At 47.2% G+C, this 15,109-nt stretch overlaps 1 protein-coding gene across 1 annotated transcript; it reads left to right on the top strand.

Moving 5' to 3' along the window:
• Positions 1–12,505: 12,505 nt before the first annotated feature.
• Positions 12,506–14,479, top strand: LOC103626938 (anthocyanidin 5,3-O-glucosyltransferase). Its single transcript, XM_008647299.4, has one exon. The coding sequence runs from the start codon at positions 12,884–12,886 to the stop codon at positions 14,333–14,335; it is 1,452 nt and encodes a 483-aa protein (XP_008645521.1). The 5' UTR covers positions 12,506–12,883; the 3' UTR covers positions 14,336–14,479.
• The last annotated feature ends 630 nt before the right edge of the window (positions 14,480–15,109 follow it).

Here is a 15,109-nt window from a genome sequence, read left to right as displayed (position 1 = left end):
TGTCCCAATCTTTTTCATAGTGTAGCACACATGCCCTTAACATGTCTTCCAAAATCTGATTTACCCTTTCTGTCTGGCAATCTGTTTGAGGATGGTAAGCTGAGCTTCGTATTACATGGGTCCCAAGTGATTCCTGCAATTGCTCCCAAAATCGTGCCACAAATGGTGCTCCTCTGTCTAAGACTATAGTCCTTGGTATTCCATGCAAACGAACTATCTGGTCAATGTAGATCTCTGCATACTTCTCCGTCCTGTGGGTGGTGTGTACTGGCAAGAAATGAGCTGACTTGGTCAATCTGTCCACAATAACCCAAATGGAATCATGGTGCCTGGAGGTATTGGGCAATCCCACGATAAAGTCCATGCAAATGTCCTCCCATTTCCAAGTTGGTATGGGAAGGGGTTGCAAAGGGCCTGCTGCCTTCAAATGACTGGCTTTGATCCTCTGGCAGGTGTCACACTCGGATATGTACTTGGCAATTTCCCTCTTCATTCTGGTCCACCAGTATAAGGATCTGAGATCATGGTACATCTTGTTGCTGCCAGGGTGCATGGAGAATTTTGAAAGGTGAGCTTCATCCAATATCTTCTTTCTGAGCTCAGGGTCCTTGGGAACAACCAATCGATCTCCAAACCATAGAATTCCCTTGATGTCCTGACGGAAGCATTTGTATTTCTCTGCCTTCTGCTTGATCATTTCTTTGATAACCTGAACACCCTTGTCTTCAATCTGGGCCCTGACTATTTGCTCTTGTAATGTGGGCTCCACCGAGATATAAGTTAAATCACCTGAAGAAACAACTTCTAGGTTCAGCTTGCACAATTCATCACACAGGGTGGTAACTCTCGCATCCATGCTCATACAATTGCACTGGGCCTTTCTGCTCAAGGCATCTGCCACAACATTGGCCTTGCCCGGATGGTAATGCACCTCCAAATCATAGTCCTTGATTAACTCCAACCATCTCCTCTGCCTCATGTTAAGATCTGCCTGAGTAAAAATGTATTTGAGACTCTTGTGATCCGTGTAAATGTGACAGTGAGCTCCCATCAAGTAGTGTCTCCATATCTTGAGAGCATGAACCACGGCTGCTAACTCCAGATCATGTGTAGGGTAGTTTGGCTCATGGGGTCTGAGTGCTCGGGAGGCATAAGCAATTACTCTGTTATCTTGCATTAAGACGCATCCCAATCCCGTACCAGAAGCATCACAATAAACTTCAAAGGGCTTGGTGTTATCAGGTTGAGCCAGCACTGGGGCTGTTGTCAAATGTTGCCTCAGTGTATGAAAAGCATCTTCGCACTTTTGGCTCCAATTATACTTGACTCCCTTCTTTAATAGTTCAGTCATTGGTTTGGCAATTCTGGAGAAATCCGGAATAAATCGTCGATAATACCCTGCCAATCCCAGAAAACTCCGAATCTGCCTCACTGTAGTCGGGGGTTTCCAATCCATCACCTCTTGTACCTTCTCAGGATCAACAGATATCCCATCCTGAGAAATTGTGTGACCCAAGAATTTAATTTCCTTCAGCCAGAATTCACATTTAGACAACTTAGCATAAAGATGATGATCGCGTAGTCGCTGAAGCACGATGTGCAGATGCTCAGTATGTTCGTCTTCATTCTTGGAATAGACCAAAATATCATCAATGAAAACGACCACGAACTTGTCCAACTCTGGCATGAATACTGAGTTCATCAAGTACATGAAATAAGCCAGGGCATTGGTCAGCCCAAAAGACATCACCAAAAACTCATAAAGTCCATATCTGGTTGAGAAGGCCGTCTTGGGAATATCACTGGCACGGATCTTGATCTGATGGTAACCTGAGCGAAGAACTATCTTGGAGAATACCTTGGCTCCCACCAATTGATCAAACAAAACATCAATGTGGGGCAGTGGGTATTTATTCTTGATAGTCACCGCATTGAGAGGGCGGTAATCAACACACATTCTCAAACTCTCATACTTTTTCTTCAGAAAAACGCAGGACACCCCCAAGGTGAAGTACTTGGGCGAATGAACCCCTTGTCTAACAACTCCTGCAATTGCTTTTTCAACTCTGCCAATTCCGCGGGAGGCATCCTATAGGGTCTCTTGGAGATAGGAGCAGTCCCGGGTTGCAATTCAATGGCGAACTCAATGTCTCGGTCAGGTGGCATTCCCGGCAATTCATCCGAAAAAACATCTGGGTAGTCACAGACCACTGGGATCTTTTCTACTGGGGATTCTAGCATAATGAAGGCACAGGAACGGGTACAACCTTGGTTGGGCAAATATAGTGTGGTTTCACCACAAGTTGGTGAGTGCACCTCAATGGCCCTAGCTGCAATGTCAATAACTGCCTGATGCCTGGTTAACCAGTCAGTTCCCAATATGATATCCACGCTATCCAAACCCAAAATGAGGAGGGTGGTTTTAATTATTAGAGTACCAAACCTTATGGGCACATGTCTGTTGACTTGATAGGTGGCAACCCTGCCTCCTGGTGTTGAAATTGTGATACCCCCATTGGTGTGGTGAAAAGGCAATTGACACTTGGCACTAAATTTGGCACTAATAAAGCTATGTGATGCACCAAAATCAAAAAGAATAATAGCAGGATAATTCAAAACTGTGAAGATACCAGTCATGACGGGTGCTCCCTCTGTAATATCAGCCATGGTGGTGAAGTTCAGCCTGCCCTGCCTCACTTGCACCTTCTGTCTCTTGCCTTGATTCTGATTAACATTCTGCCCCTGCCTCTGCTGGTTCCTAGGGCAATTCTTGGCATAATGTCCGGTGTTGCCGCATGTGAAACACCTGTTGTCATTTGCCTGGCGATACTGCTGCTGCTATTGATTGTTCCTCTGAGCTGGAAACTGGGTACGGTTGGGTGCCTACTGCTGCTGCTGCTGTGGTCGGATCACCCATCACCCTTGCTGCTGCTGAGGTCCCCTGTTCTGAGTGTCAGACACAATCCTGAAACGTTGTGGCTGAGCTGAAGATCCTGCCACAGGGGTCTTCCTCTTCTTTTCTGCCTGACGAGCGGTGATACAGTCCTCCTGAGAAATGGCCATGTTGACTAACTCATTATAGCTGTTGGCCCTGACGGTGTTGAGACGGTCACAGAGCTTAGTGTTGAGCCCCCTCCTGAACCTGTCTCTCTTCTTCTCGTCCGTGTCTGCATGATACCCAACATACTGGCACAGGTCATTGAAGGCCTGAGCATACTGCAACACTGTCCTGTTGCCCTGAGTGAGTGCCAGAAACTCGTTGAGCTTTCGGTCCATAATTTCGGCTGGTATATGGTGCCCCCTGAAAGCTGCCTTGAACTCTATCCATTCCACCTCTCGGTCATCTGGCTGCATAGCAAGAAAATGGTCCCACCAAGTCCTTGCGGGTCCGCGAAGCTGCTGGGTGGTGAACCTGACCTTAGTGACCTCTGGGCAAACTCCATGGAGTAGCGGGAATTTGGATTCCACTACTCTCAACCATACATCCGCATCAAGTGGGTCCTCTGCCCTGGTGAACAATGGTGGCTAGGTACTGAGGAACTCCTGGTAGGTAGCTGCCGCGGGGTGACGTTGATGATCTCCACCACCATAGTGCTGAGGTGGTGGCTGGCGCTGAGCTAGCTGCCTCAAGATCTCATTCTGCTGAGCCATTAGCTCCTGCAGAGTGGGAGGCGGTGGCGGCGGTGGAGGAACGCGCTCATTCTGACCACGACGCGCTCTCCCGGCCATCTGAAAAATCACATATATTCTCAATAACACATCTTCAAGTTTAAGGTTTAATCGCGGTGAAATAGTCAAAAGGCGAATTGATAGATTCTGACATAAACATAAAGGATTTCACAAGGCATAAACTTTTCTTCCCAAATTAAGACTAACATCATCCATCAACCATGCTTCCAAAAGAGTTTATCATGATTACATCAATGGCCCAAAAGACTCAACTCTATCTAGCCTAGTACCCTAAGGGTGCAAAAGCTAAGCTAGCTTGGAGGAGTCCCACCATTTCGGACTTCTAGCCCTACTCCTGATACCTAGTGAGCGAACGAGGCAACACTCGACTCGGGGGAAGGTGGTCTCCCTGAGCCAGCAGTGTCCAAGATGGAGGCAGGCTCCTCTCCTCCCTCAATGTCGACGTCCTCGTTGGCCTCCATGTCCTGGATCTCCTGGTGATGCATATCCAGGTGCTCATTAGCCTCGGCAAGCTGCTGCTGGGTGTTGATAAGCTAATCCTCGAGAACCTCGATGGTGTTCTCCCTTGTTCCCATTAATTCCTCCAGCTCTTGGATCTCATTTGACAGCTGCTCCACCTGCAAGTCTTTTTCCACCATCTCAGTGGACAAATCAACCACAAGCTCCTCTCTGTTGTCCAGGGTGATCTTAGTTGCCTCCAATAGTGCCATCAGATGGGACATTGCCTCACCATGCATCACTTGCAGATGGTACAGGGCATTCATGCACCGCACTGTCAAGTGAGCAGTCTGGCCCGGGTAGATAGCCCAGATGTCCTTGGCATGCTCCACCCGATCCTTCCACATTGGGTGTCCTTCTTCTCCGCGGGGAACAAGCCAATGGGATGGGTGGACAGCTCTAAGGGGTGGAATCCGCAGAAGGTGGTCAATCCGTGCAGAGCAATCGCCTCGATCGTATCCTCAGCCCAGTATCCAAAGGACTCAGAGTCCAGCGAACGCCAGCCTAGCTGCAGGGGATGGGGCTCCAAGGTCATCCTCACCCTACAGCGGGGCACTCGGTGCTTCTCGAACTATTGCACCGCGTACTGTAGAGGTGTCGTGTATCCGGCCCCCTGAAGTACCTCCCACAAAATACGGGGAAAGCCCTCTCGTGCAAGCCTGTCAGTGTGGGACAGTGCATTCCCGTCGTCTGAGGATCCGTGGGAAGTCATCTGTGTACGGTTAAGCGTAAGTAAAAGAAAAAGAATTATAAAAAGAAAAAGGAAACACAACTCAGCCTCTCTCTAAATATAACAATGGTACTGGGGTACTTAGTTGGTCATCATTTTGTATTAAAGTCCTTACTCAATTATCCATTTGTTTAATTTAAGAATGCATGCATGCTCGTCCTGAACGACCTCACATCAATATAAAGGGAATAGGGAAGAACTCCCATCCCTTATAGTAGCCTGTAGGGCCTAATCACTTAGCCACCTAGCTACCCCTCTATCATCCTAAGGCTTCACGTCCTAGGTCTATCCTGATCGTCCTACGATCTATCCAACATTTGTTTCTATCAAGTTTTACTTCGGAAAATGATGGTATTTATATTTTATTGATTCCTCTGTGGTGGTACAAGCTCTGATACCAGCTGTGGTGGAACTGCCCGAATTATTCCGACTTAAGTGCCTAAGTCCCGCCTTAGAGGCTAGACCACACTTAAATGGGAATAACTCGTCAATCCCTCGGATCTAGTCCGACGAGGCCACTGACAGGATCAAGTACCACAATCTCACTCGAAGGTGAGTCACAGAGCAAATACAATAAAGCATAAAACCATACATTAAGGAGTATTAAATTATTACATCACCATCGGAGTTTTGTGAAAGTAGTCATCATTGTTCGAAGTGCAGCGGAATAAAACTAACGATAGATAAATGGAGGGATGGGGAAGCCTGTCCCATCACTCCTCATGCTCCTCCTCAGCCGAGGCGAGGTCCCACTCGACAGTCCAACCCGGTGGCAAAATGGATGGCCAAGTCACTCCAGCAACCATGTCCTCCAAAGAACCTGTAAAATTATGCCACAAGCAAGGCTGAGTATACTAATACTCAGCTAGACTTACCCGGTGTGAGGAGTCTACTCCTCTACCTGTAGACATGCTGCTGTTTGGCTATGGGGTTTGGTTGCCAAAAGCACTAGCTGAGTTTCTAAATCAAATTTTAACTTTGTCAAATTTAAGTGTGACTCTCTTAAGGCTAAATATGTACTATCTACTCATACATAGTAGCAAACATTTTTAGCAATCAACATCTTGTATCAACTCATCATATTTCCACTTATTACTCAATGTAGCAGCATGGATCAAGCAGGCTCAATAGCTGCGAGAAGCAGACGATTCGAATCGAGTTTTTAAACCTTGCAAGGTAAACCTAAACACACGACATGCAGGGGCACTCCGTCCCCACACACATCAACCGTCCCCATCAATTCCCCGTCAGCAGATCAGGGCTCACCGCCTTGGCGTACAATGCCTCACTGACCATAACCGGAATGGGAGACCACGTCTCAGGTCGCGTGAGGGGTAAAGTCCACTGCCAGGTTCAATCAGGTACTAGGCTTACCGATTTACCATATTTCTCGGTATGTGCTTAGTACGTTCAAACGCTTGACTCACGGTACCACACCTTAATCCTTATTCCAATTTTTATCCTGTGGACAACCAATCCCCATGGATTGTTGTGCACCAACCAACATCATTATGATAAGAAAGTGGATACAACCAATTCCTGACCTCGCGCGAGTGCTAGAAAAATCACTCGACTTCTACCGAGATCCTAATTAATAAAGCAGCTACCTCGACCTAGCATACTAGTATTCATCTCAACAGGATTCCCGAGATCATGCAACTAGGTTTTTAGTCAACTCCTACACCTAAGTGCACAATCGATCCTACAATCATTAAGTATAGTAAAATAGCATAAATAACAGGTTATGCATAAACCGGGGCTTGCCTTCCAAAGTAGTGGCGGGTAGATCCTCTGATGCAGGCTCTGGTGCTAGGTCCGGGGCTACCTCCTGAGCAGCTCCTTGCTCCGGCACGAGGACGTACTCTCCGTCAGCAAGGTTGCAGTCTATCGAAATGCAATGAATATGTATGTCATGATTATGCAAGATTTAATAACATTATGCTAAAGGAAGAAAAACTAAGTTAATGAGTAACTTAGGGTTTCTTGGTCATACGTGGCTTTTAGTGGTTTATGCTTATCACTCTAGGTTTAGGTTTTGTTAGAGATAGGCGTAGTGGATTGGTATTTCTTTTATATATTTCAGTGGACAATTTACAAAGGGTTTTAGGATGACACTAATTTCCATTATTTATTTTCCTTTCTTTATTTTCTATTTATGAATTCTAGTGGAGGTTTGAACTACAACAGTGGTTTAACTTTTTCCAAAAATTTTGTAAAAATTACAGTGGGTTGCCATTGGTCACTATAGCTTATTCTAGGAATTTGAGGTTCAAACTAAAAAGGCTATGCTTTAGACAAAAATAACAAAAATTGTGTAAATGGGCCACTTTGTATTACAACTCTCCACTAGGAGTGGGTTCTGTCCTAAGGGTTATTTTTGTTGGCATCTAACAGTAATAATAAGCTTCTGTGCCAAAAATCACAGAAAGCTAAGGGATGGTTATTTAATTGTGATTTTCCAAAGTTTAATGCCAAGAAGGCACTTTCCACTACCTTGTTATTTGAAAACTGTCAAACAGCAGATTTCATATTTTTCCTATATTCTTCATGACAAAAGATTAACTATCCCAAAGGTTGGGGTGTTTTCACCTTGGGGTTATTTTTGTAGGGTTTTTCTAAGTTTTCTTTGTTTTCTTAAAATAAAAAGTATCCTATTTATTTTATACTAAACCAGGGTATAATCAATTTTTCTAGTAACCTACACTGAATAAGTATACTAAAAAAATATGGGGGCTCCCTGGTTCTTTATTTAAATCACTTTTCCTATTTTCTTTAACCTTAAGCATAATGTAAAATAAATGGCAAACTCTACCTTAATGGGGTGTACAGAGAGGTTTAGCATTTTTAAATAGGTCAGTAGGTGGTCATAAACTTCTCCAAATTTTCTTAACTCCAATTAAATAGTGCAACTATTTTTCTTCCCATTATTTAGCTTTTAGTCAAATCAGTATTTAAATCAGAACCCTAAAGTTTTCTGTAGTACATAGGGGGTTTATATTTTTCTTAAGTAGTTTATATTATTTAAGATCTGACAAAATTGGTTTGACTAAATTTGGATGAATAAAACAGAAGATATGAATTATTCAAGTTCTGTTCAAATTTTAAATCAGATTTAATAAAAGGTTTCCTGGAAAACCACTTTGCACCGAGGTCCTTGGGTTATTTCCAAACTAACTCTCTCAGTTATACCCCCGCGCTACTATTCATCCGAGTCACTGACATTGCGCAAAACCCCCTAGCTTTCTCTTCTTCTCCCCCGCGGTCCCTCCTTAGGTTTAAACAGTACCCGCGAGAAAGAAAAGGGTGGCGCGGCTTACCGGCGGCGAGAGAGGTCCGGCGAGGGGCGGGGTTGGCTCCGAGAGGTTCTGGCGGTCACAACGGTGTACGGCTCGACGGCGGGGGTGGCCGGAATCGCCCGGTCCACGTGCGCAGGCAGGTGCTCTCGTCGGCGGCGGGTGTGCCGGCCAAACCACGGCGACCTAGTTCAATCCAATTGCACAGTGAGCTTCATGGGGTGACGTAGAGGCTGTGTGCACAAGGAATCGAGGAATGGAGCAGAGGATTACCCGGTCTACGCTCGCCGGCGGTCGGGTGGAGTCCGGCGACCGTGGACTGGCCTCTCCGGCGAAGCAAACTCCGATTCCTCGCTCGGGGAGCTTCACCAAGGTGTGCTCAGTCTTCTCCGAGGGTCGGACGGGGTTGGGAAGGGTTCTGTTGGCCGGTCTACGGTGGCAGGGGGATCGGGCGGCCGCGGACACGCCGTGCACGGGCAAACGCCGGTGGGTTTGGGCTCCGGTGAGGTCGAGCGCGTGCAGAGGGGTACGGTCAAGGTCCCTGGGGGCTTTATAGGCGCGGGCGCGAGCCATGGCACTGGCTGGTCTTTGGCGCGACGCGGGGCATGCGGGGCGCGCGTCGGGCATGTTCTGGCGAGCCCAGAGTGCGTCAAACACGTGGTCGTTGTTTTCTGCCCTTGTTCTTGCGCCTGCTGAGCAGCCAAACGTGTGAATCTCGCCCTATGGCTTGTGTAAGATTTCTTCCCTACACCTAGGGCTACATAGTTCATGTAAGTTCCAAGGGAAGATCGGGTCTGGTTTAGAAGATATGGTGGCGCCAAGTCTTTTCTGTCTGCACTGTTCAACCCGAGACAAAACAGGTGCCAACTCGTGTCAAACGGTCTTGGCTTGGGTTCAAACTCTTCCAGGGGGTTCCTTAGATAATTTGGCTCCTTTTTGTTATTTAGAACCTGGGGTTTTGGTGCCATTAGCTAGGTGAACACCCCTGATCTCTAGATTAGGGCTGATTTTGGACTTAGAGGGAATGGGGGTGATTCCATAGTGTTCTCCACTTGGGGATGATTCAGGGGTCTTATAGGGGTCTTTTTGTAAAGTTCCTTTGCTGTCTTTTGTAAACATTTTGGTACTCTTAAACTTTGGTTAAGGTTTAAATTATGAAATGTGCATTTGCTTGATCTTTTTCTCAACTAAAGGCTTTAAGAGAGGGGGGGGTCCAAGGTTCAATCCTCCTTTGCCCTAGGTGATCATTGCCTAAAAGCTTGGGTAATACTTGGGTCCTTGGCATTTCTTAACTCACTCATGCTTCCAAGGTCTTAAGTACTCCCTCTCCTCCAAGTTTTAACCACATGTGATAATAGGTATATGTGCCATTAGGAAGCCAACACCTAGGTAACACCTGGGGTGTTAGACCAACCACCACCATTCAAGCCATCCAAGTTTTCTGAACTCCACGTTCAATACAAGAGCAAAAGCGTTCACTCCAAGACACACTCAAAAGATCAAATCCTCTCCAAGCCTCAAAATCAACTCAATTGCTTAGTGACTTGAGAGAGGGTGTTTTGTTTTTCTTTTGTTGCTCTTGTTGCTTGATTACTAAACTTCTCACTCTAATTCTTCTAAGTGCTTTGTAAAGCTAGCAAGAGACATCTAAGTGTGCGGTGATCCTTGTAGGGTCTTAGTGACCCAAGTGATTAAGGAGAAGCGCTCGATCGATCTAAGTGACCGATTGAGAGAGGGAAAGGGTTGGAATAGACCCGGCCTTTGTTGGCTCCTCAACGGGGACTAGGTTCTTTGGAACCGAACCTCAATAAACAAATCGTCGTGTTCACTTGTGTTAATCCTCACTCGATTTGTTTTCCTCCCTTCCTCTCTCTAAAGTTCCCTTGCTCATATTGATTTGAGTTTGCTCCCAAAGTTATCCGCGTTGATTGAGCAACTCATAGCAAGGAGATTTATCTTTCGCACTCCAGATTATCTCTAACACTAACCCCGGGCAGAGTACGTGTTCAAAGTTTATAATTTTCAGGTTTCGCCTATTCACCCCATCTCTAGGCAACTTTCACCTTCCCTATGTTCCCTGAAGTAAGGGTCGACCCCATGACAACAAAACCTAGGGATGACCCTCACTGGGGACCTAATGGGAAGTGGGCATGTCACCTTTTTTTGTTTGTTACTTGCAATAAATGATGGGTGACCCCCTAAACCCTAAACCTAAGGTCGACCCCATGACAACAAAACCTAGGGATGACCCTCACTAGGGACCTAATGGGAAGTGGGCATGTCACCTTTTTTGTTTGTTTGGGTCACCCATCACACCTAGAAGGCTAAGGCACCGCTCACTGGCAAAATCAGGACCGAAAACCACGGACTAGATCCCCATTGTTTAAACTACAAGCATAGAACAAAGAGCCGCTAGCACAAACGAATGAAAAACACATTTATATTTACACATATGAGTGTTTTTTGGGCCCAATGACCCAAATTCATGTGGCAGGACGAGACGTAAACTTTCTAACTCCTAGGGAGGACATTATCAACAAGGCCTCAGTTTCTTGGCAACCAAGATGCCCGACCTCGACTCCTACCTCATTAAGGATTCAAGGGTGAGGCTTTCGACCCATGGGGTTATGCGAGTCAGAAATCCTCACAAAGGGTAAGGCCTCGGTCGGCTTGTGGGCGTCCACATCATGGGAAGGACTAGCCCCGACAAGCTGGACCTCACCAGTCTTGCTCGGTAGGGATTAGAAACCACCGTATGGAGAGGACGGGTCTGCTAGAAAAATGGCCCTGCCGGGGAAGCTATACTGGTCGGGATGACCTAGCTAGTGTCGCCTCCCTCCTCCCCTGCTGAAACACATAGGGACCAATCATCGATGGATATGACTGACCCTCGCTCCCTTCGGAAGGCGAGCCTCTTCCTCATCCATAGTGTCAGTAAAGACAAGGAAATTTTGGAAACCCCACTGTAGTAGAATCCCCACAAAAACCTTTGAAATTTAGTTGAAGGCCAAAAGGAGAGCAATTTGTTGGTGTAAGGTGATGCACCTATGCCTAATGTCAGCAAAAAGGTCACAAACAAACCAAGGCAAGGGGATTTTCATCCTTAGTTGAAATAGTAGAGAAGAGGGAGGTGTCTCGAGAAGACGATGACGTCAAGGATGTTGGGGTGGGGAATTCTTCCCCTCCACGGAATTCTATATCAAAGTTTCCTTGGGTGCTAGGTAGCATTGATTGATAAGATTTTGGATTTGTGCCTTTGAGGCAGTAAATCGATCCCATTGTTGACGCATGTCAAGGTTCATTACCCGCTTACTACCACTGGCTGCAACGATGGACTAGGGAACCTTTAGGTGCCCTTCTTTAGGGCGGTTTTCTTTGGGTTACCATTTGTCTTGAAAGTGGTGGATGAAGAATTGATGAATAAATTGAGGGCATGAAAATATGAGAAGGTGGAAAGGGTGATGTTTGTTTGAGAGTGATGAGAAGACATTGTAGGGTTCCTCTGTTCCTAGCTTATATAGGTTAGGTACCATTGGGACGAGTCGCAAGCAGAAGCAAACAAAAAATGGCTCATTAATATTCCGACAAAAGTGTGTGGTCCCATACTTAGGTGGTATTTGGTTCCCACCTCATAAACTTTAGTCACTTTTTGTCCCTAAACTGGTAAATAGTATGACTAAACGAGGCCTCCCAAATAGTTCCTAAAGTTTAGGAGGGTGACTAAATAAACCAAACACCCCCTAAAAGTGACTAAAAGGATACCTTTTTACTATTTTAGTCACTTTACCTCTTCTTGTTTGGATCTTTAGCCCTAAAGTGACTAAACTTTAGTCAGTTTTGTTTTAGCTCCTTGGATCCAAATAGGCCCTTAGGCGGACAACCCAACTTAGTCCTCATATATTGCTTCAGAAGGGCTTTGATAGGGTTGACAATACAACTCTAAAACCGCTAGGACTCAAGATTGCCAAGTGCAAACCCTAGGATCCCTTGTGATCTCAAAGTACACCTCAAGTAACCAGTCCTAAGCTTAAGGGCTTGTTTGAATCTATGGTGCTAATGTTTAGCACTACACTTTTAGCTAGATTTTAGCATATAGAGATCCAAACCCGAGTGCTATAAGGTGCTAAAAGTGATATGCTAAACTTTAACAATACCTTCAAGGTATGTTAAAGTGAGCTAAAAGTGGTCTAGGACAAGGAAAATGATGTGCTAAGGCGAAAAAGATGCCTATAAAAATCAGACAAGTAAATGGTTTCTGAATGTGGGAGCTGGGAAATAGTTATGGAGTACCCCACATAGGGCCTTTAAGTCATATACGAAGATGCTAACTGGTTAATGAGCCACATGGGGTGGCTGATCTCAAGCTCAGCCAGCTTTCTTGTGTGGTCAACGTTGAAACCTACGCTCGTGGTAAATGGTTTCTAGAAAGTTAGCAAATCCAAACAGATCGGAAGCATCCTAGTGTGGAGTGTGGACCGCCAGCCAATAAGACTGGGCTTATCCCTAATCCCACGATAGATCATAGATGCCCTGGTCCCTCACTTTCACTAGCAAGAAAATTAATTAACAAGTCTACTGTACTATTTCTCCGGCAAGGCTCCACGGAGGTATAAGTTACGGCGAACCGCGTGCCGCGCCGCGCCGCGCCGGTAGTTCCACCTGAAAAGGAGACATGAAGCAGTCCGTCGTTCTTTACCCCAGCGCCGGCACCGGCCACGTCGTGCCGATGGCGGAGCTCGCCAAGGTCTTCATCAACCACGGCTTCGACGTCACCATGGTGGTTGTCCCTGAGTTCTCCAGCCAATTCAAGCGGGTCGCCGCGGCCAATCCGTCCATCTCTTTCCACGTCCTCCCGCCGGTCTCCCCGCCGCCTGCCGACGTCGCTGGCTCCGGCAAGCACCCGTTACTCTCCATGCTGAAGACGCTGCGACGGTACAACGAGGAGCTCGAGAGGTTCCTCTGCTCCGTGACCTCGCGGCAGCACCTGCACTCGCTGGTCATCGACATGTTCTGCGTCGACGCGATCGGCGTCGCCGCGAGGCTGGGCGTCCCCGCGTACACGTTTGCCCCGTCCAGCGCTTCAGCCCTGGCCGTTTTGACCCAGGTCCCCACGCTCCTGGCGAGTAGCCAGAGGGGTTTGAAGGAGCTCGGGGACACGCCCCTCGAGTTCCTCGGCGTTCCCCCCGTGCCGGCATCGCACCTGAACGCAGAGCTGCTGGAGCGGCCGGAGGAAGAGCTGTGCAGTACCGTGGCGAGCGTCTTCAGGCGCGGCATGGACACCAGGGGAGTTCTGGTGAACACTTTCCAGGCACTGGAAACCCGGGCGTTGCAGGCGCTCGGTGATCCCCGGTGTGTCCCGGGCAAGGCGGCGCTGCCTCCGATCTACTGCGTTGGGCCTTTAGTTGGCAACAGCGCACGGGATCCTCCTGCAAGAGCTGGTGAGAGGCATGATGAGTGCCTCAGATGGCTGGACGCCCAGCCGGAGCGCAGCGTTGTGTTCCTCTGCTTTGGGAGCATGGGTGCGTTCTCGCAGGAGCAGCTTAAGGAGATTGCCACTGGGCTGGACAAGTCCGGGCACCGGTTCCTGTGGGTCGTGCGCAGGCCGGCAAGTAGTATCTTCGACCCCAAGAGGTTCTTGGGGCGCCAACCTAAGTTGGACCTCGACGCTGTCCTCCCAGAGGGATTCTTGGAGCGGACAAGGGGCCGAGGTCTCGTGGTCAGGTCGTGGGCGCCCCAAGGAGAGGTTCTCCAGCACCCTGCGACGAGTTCATTTGTGACCCACTGCGGGTGGAACTCGGTGCTGGAGGGCGTCATGGCTGGGGTCCCGATGTTGTGTTGGCCGTTGTACGCGGAGCAGAGGATGAACAAGGTGTTCATGACCGGGGATATGGGTGTCGCGGTGGAGATGGAGGGGTACCAAACAGGGTTTGTAAAGGCTGAGGCCATAGAGGCGAAGATCAGGCTGGTGATGGAGTCTGAGGAGGGGAGGGAGCTCAGGGTCCGAGTGGCGGCTCGCACGAAAGAAGCCACGGCAGCGATGGAGGCCGGTGGCTCGTCGCGTGTGGCTTTTGCCCAATTCTTGGCGGATGTGAGGAGCACTCGACACAACGTTTGCAAGTTATGAGATTTTCGCATCTTTTCTGACTTTGTAAGGCAATATCCATCAGCTTACCTATAAAACTTACTCTATAAATAATATAGTTTACAATGTAAAACAGTGTAAACTGCTGGACTTGGTCTAATGACCGTTTACCCTAGTTTTGGAATACCGTTTATTCTGATTAAATGATTGTTTGTTTGGGACTATATTCTATTTATGTTATATAATCTAATTCATTTTAAACTCAAAATAAGTTAGATTATATTCTCAAATAAACAGGACCCAAATTAAATAACAAAAAACCTACGCAAAGTGACAAGGATGTAATTGATGTAGCTTTTTGTCTAACCAAGGGCGTCTCTTGCCCTATCCTAGTTGAGCACATACAACTCTAGCCGCAGTCTTGAACGGTAGCTGCCCCTGCCCGTTCCCCAAGTGACCACCCCTACTATCGATCCTACTCAAATTACAGCGAAGGCAGTGCAATCTCCAAGCTATGTGACAGGGCTGGTCTAGAGGCCATACATGACATCGTCTTAACCTCAGCACACTGATGTCAGCCGCTTAAAATTCTTCCCCGTGAGGATCTTGGCCTATGTCCCGAATACAATCCTCGATGTCCTCATGTAGCAAAAGACAAGATCAAATAGTCATAGAAGGCCCGTTGACCATAGAAACTAGTATAGAAAGAAACGGAAGAAAATAGTGGCAAAGAAGTCTGAAGCTGAAAGCAGACAACCTTGTAGATTTTAGTGCACAACCATCAAAAGGAAAATGTCGAAATCTAACCAAATGACC

This window comes from Zea mays, chromosome 5 (assembly GCF_902167145.1).
Source record: "Zea mays cultivar B73 chromosome 5, Zm-B73-REFERENCE-NAM-5.0, whole genome shotgun sequence".
NCBI classification, from domain to species: domain Eukaryota; kingdom Viridiplantae; phylum Streptophyta; class Magnoliopsida; order Poales; family Poaceae; genus Zea; species Zea mays.
The sequence above is the reverse complement of the archived record's forward strand: the minus strand, read 5'-3'. Positions and strand labels throughout refer to the sequence as shown.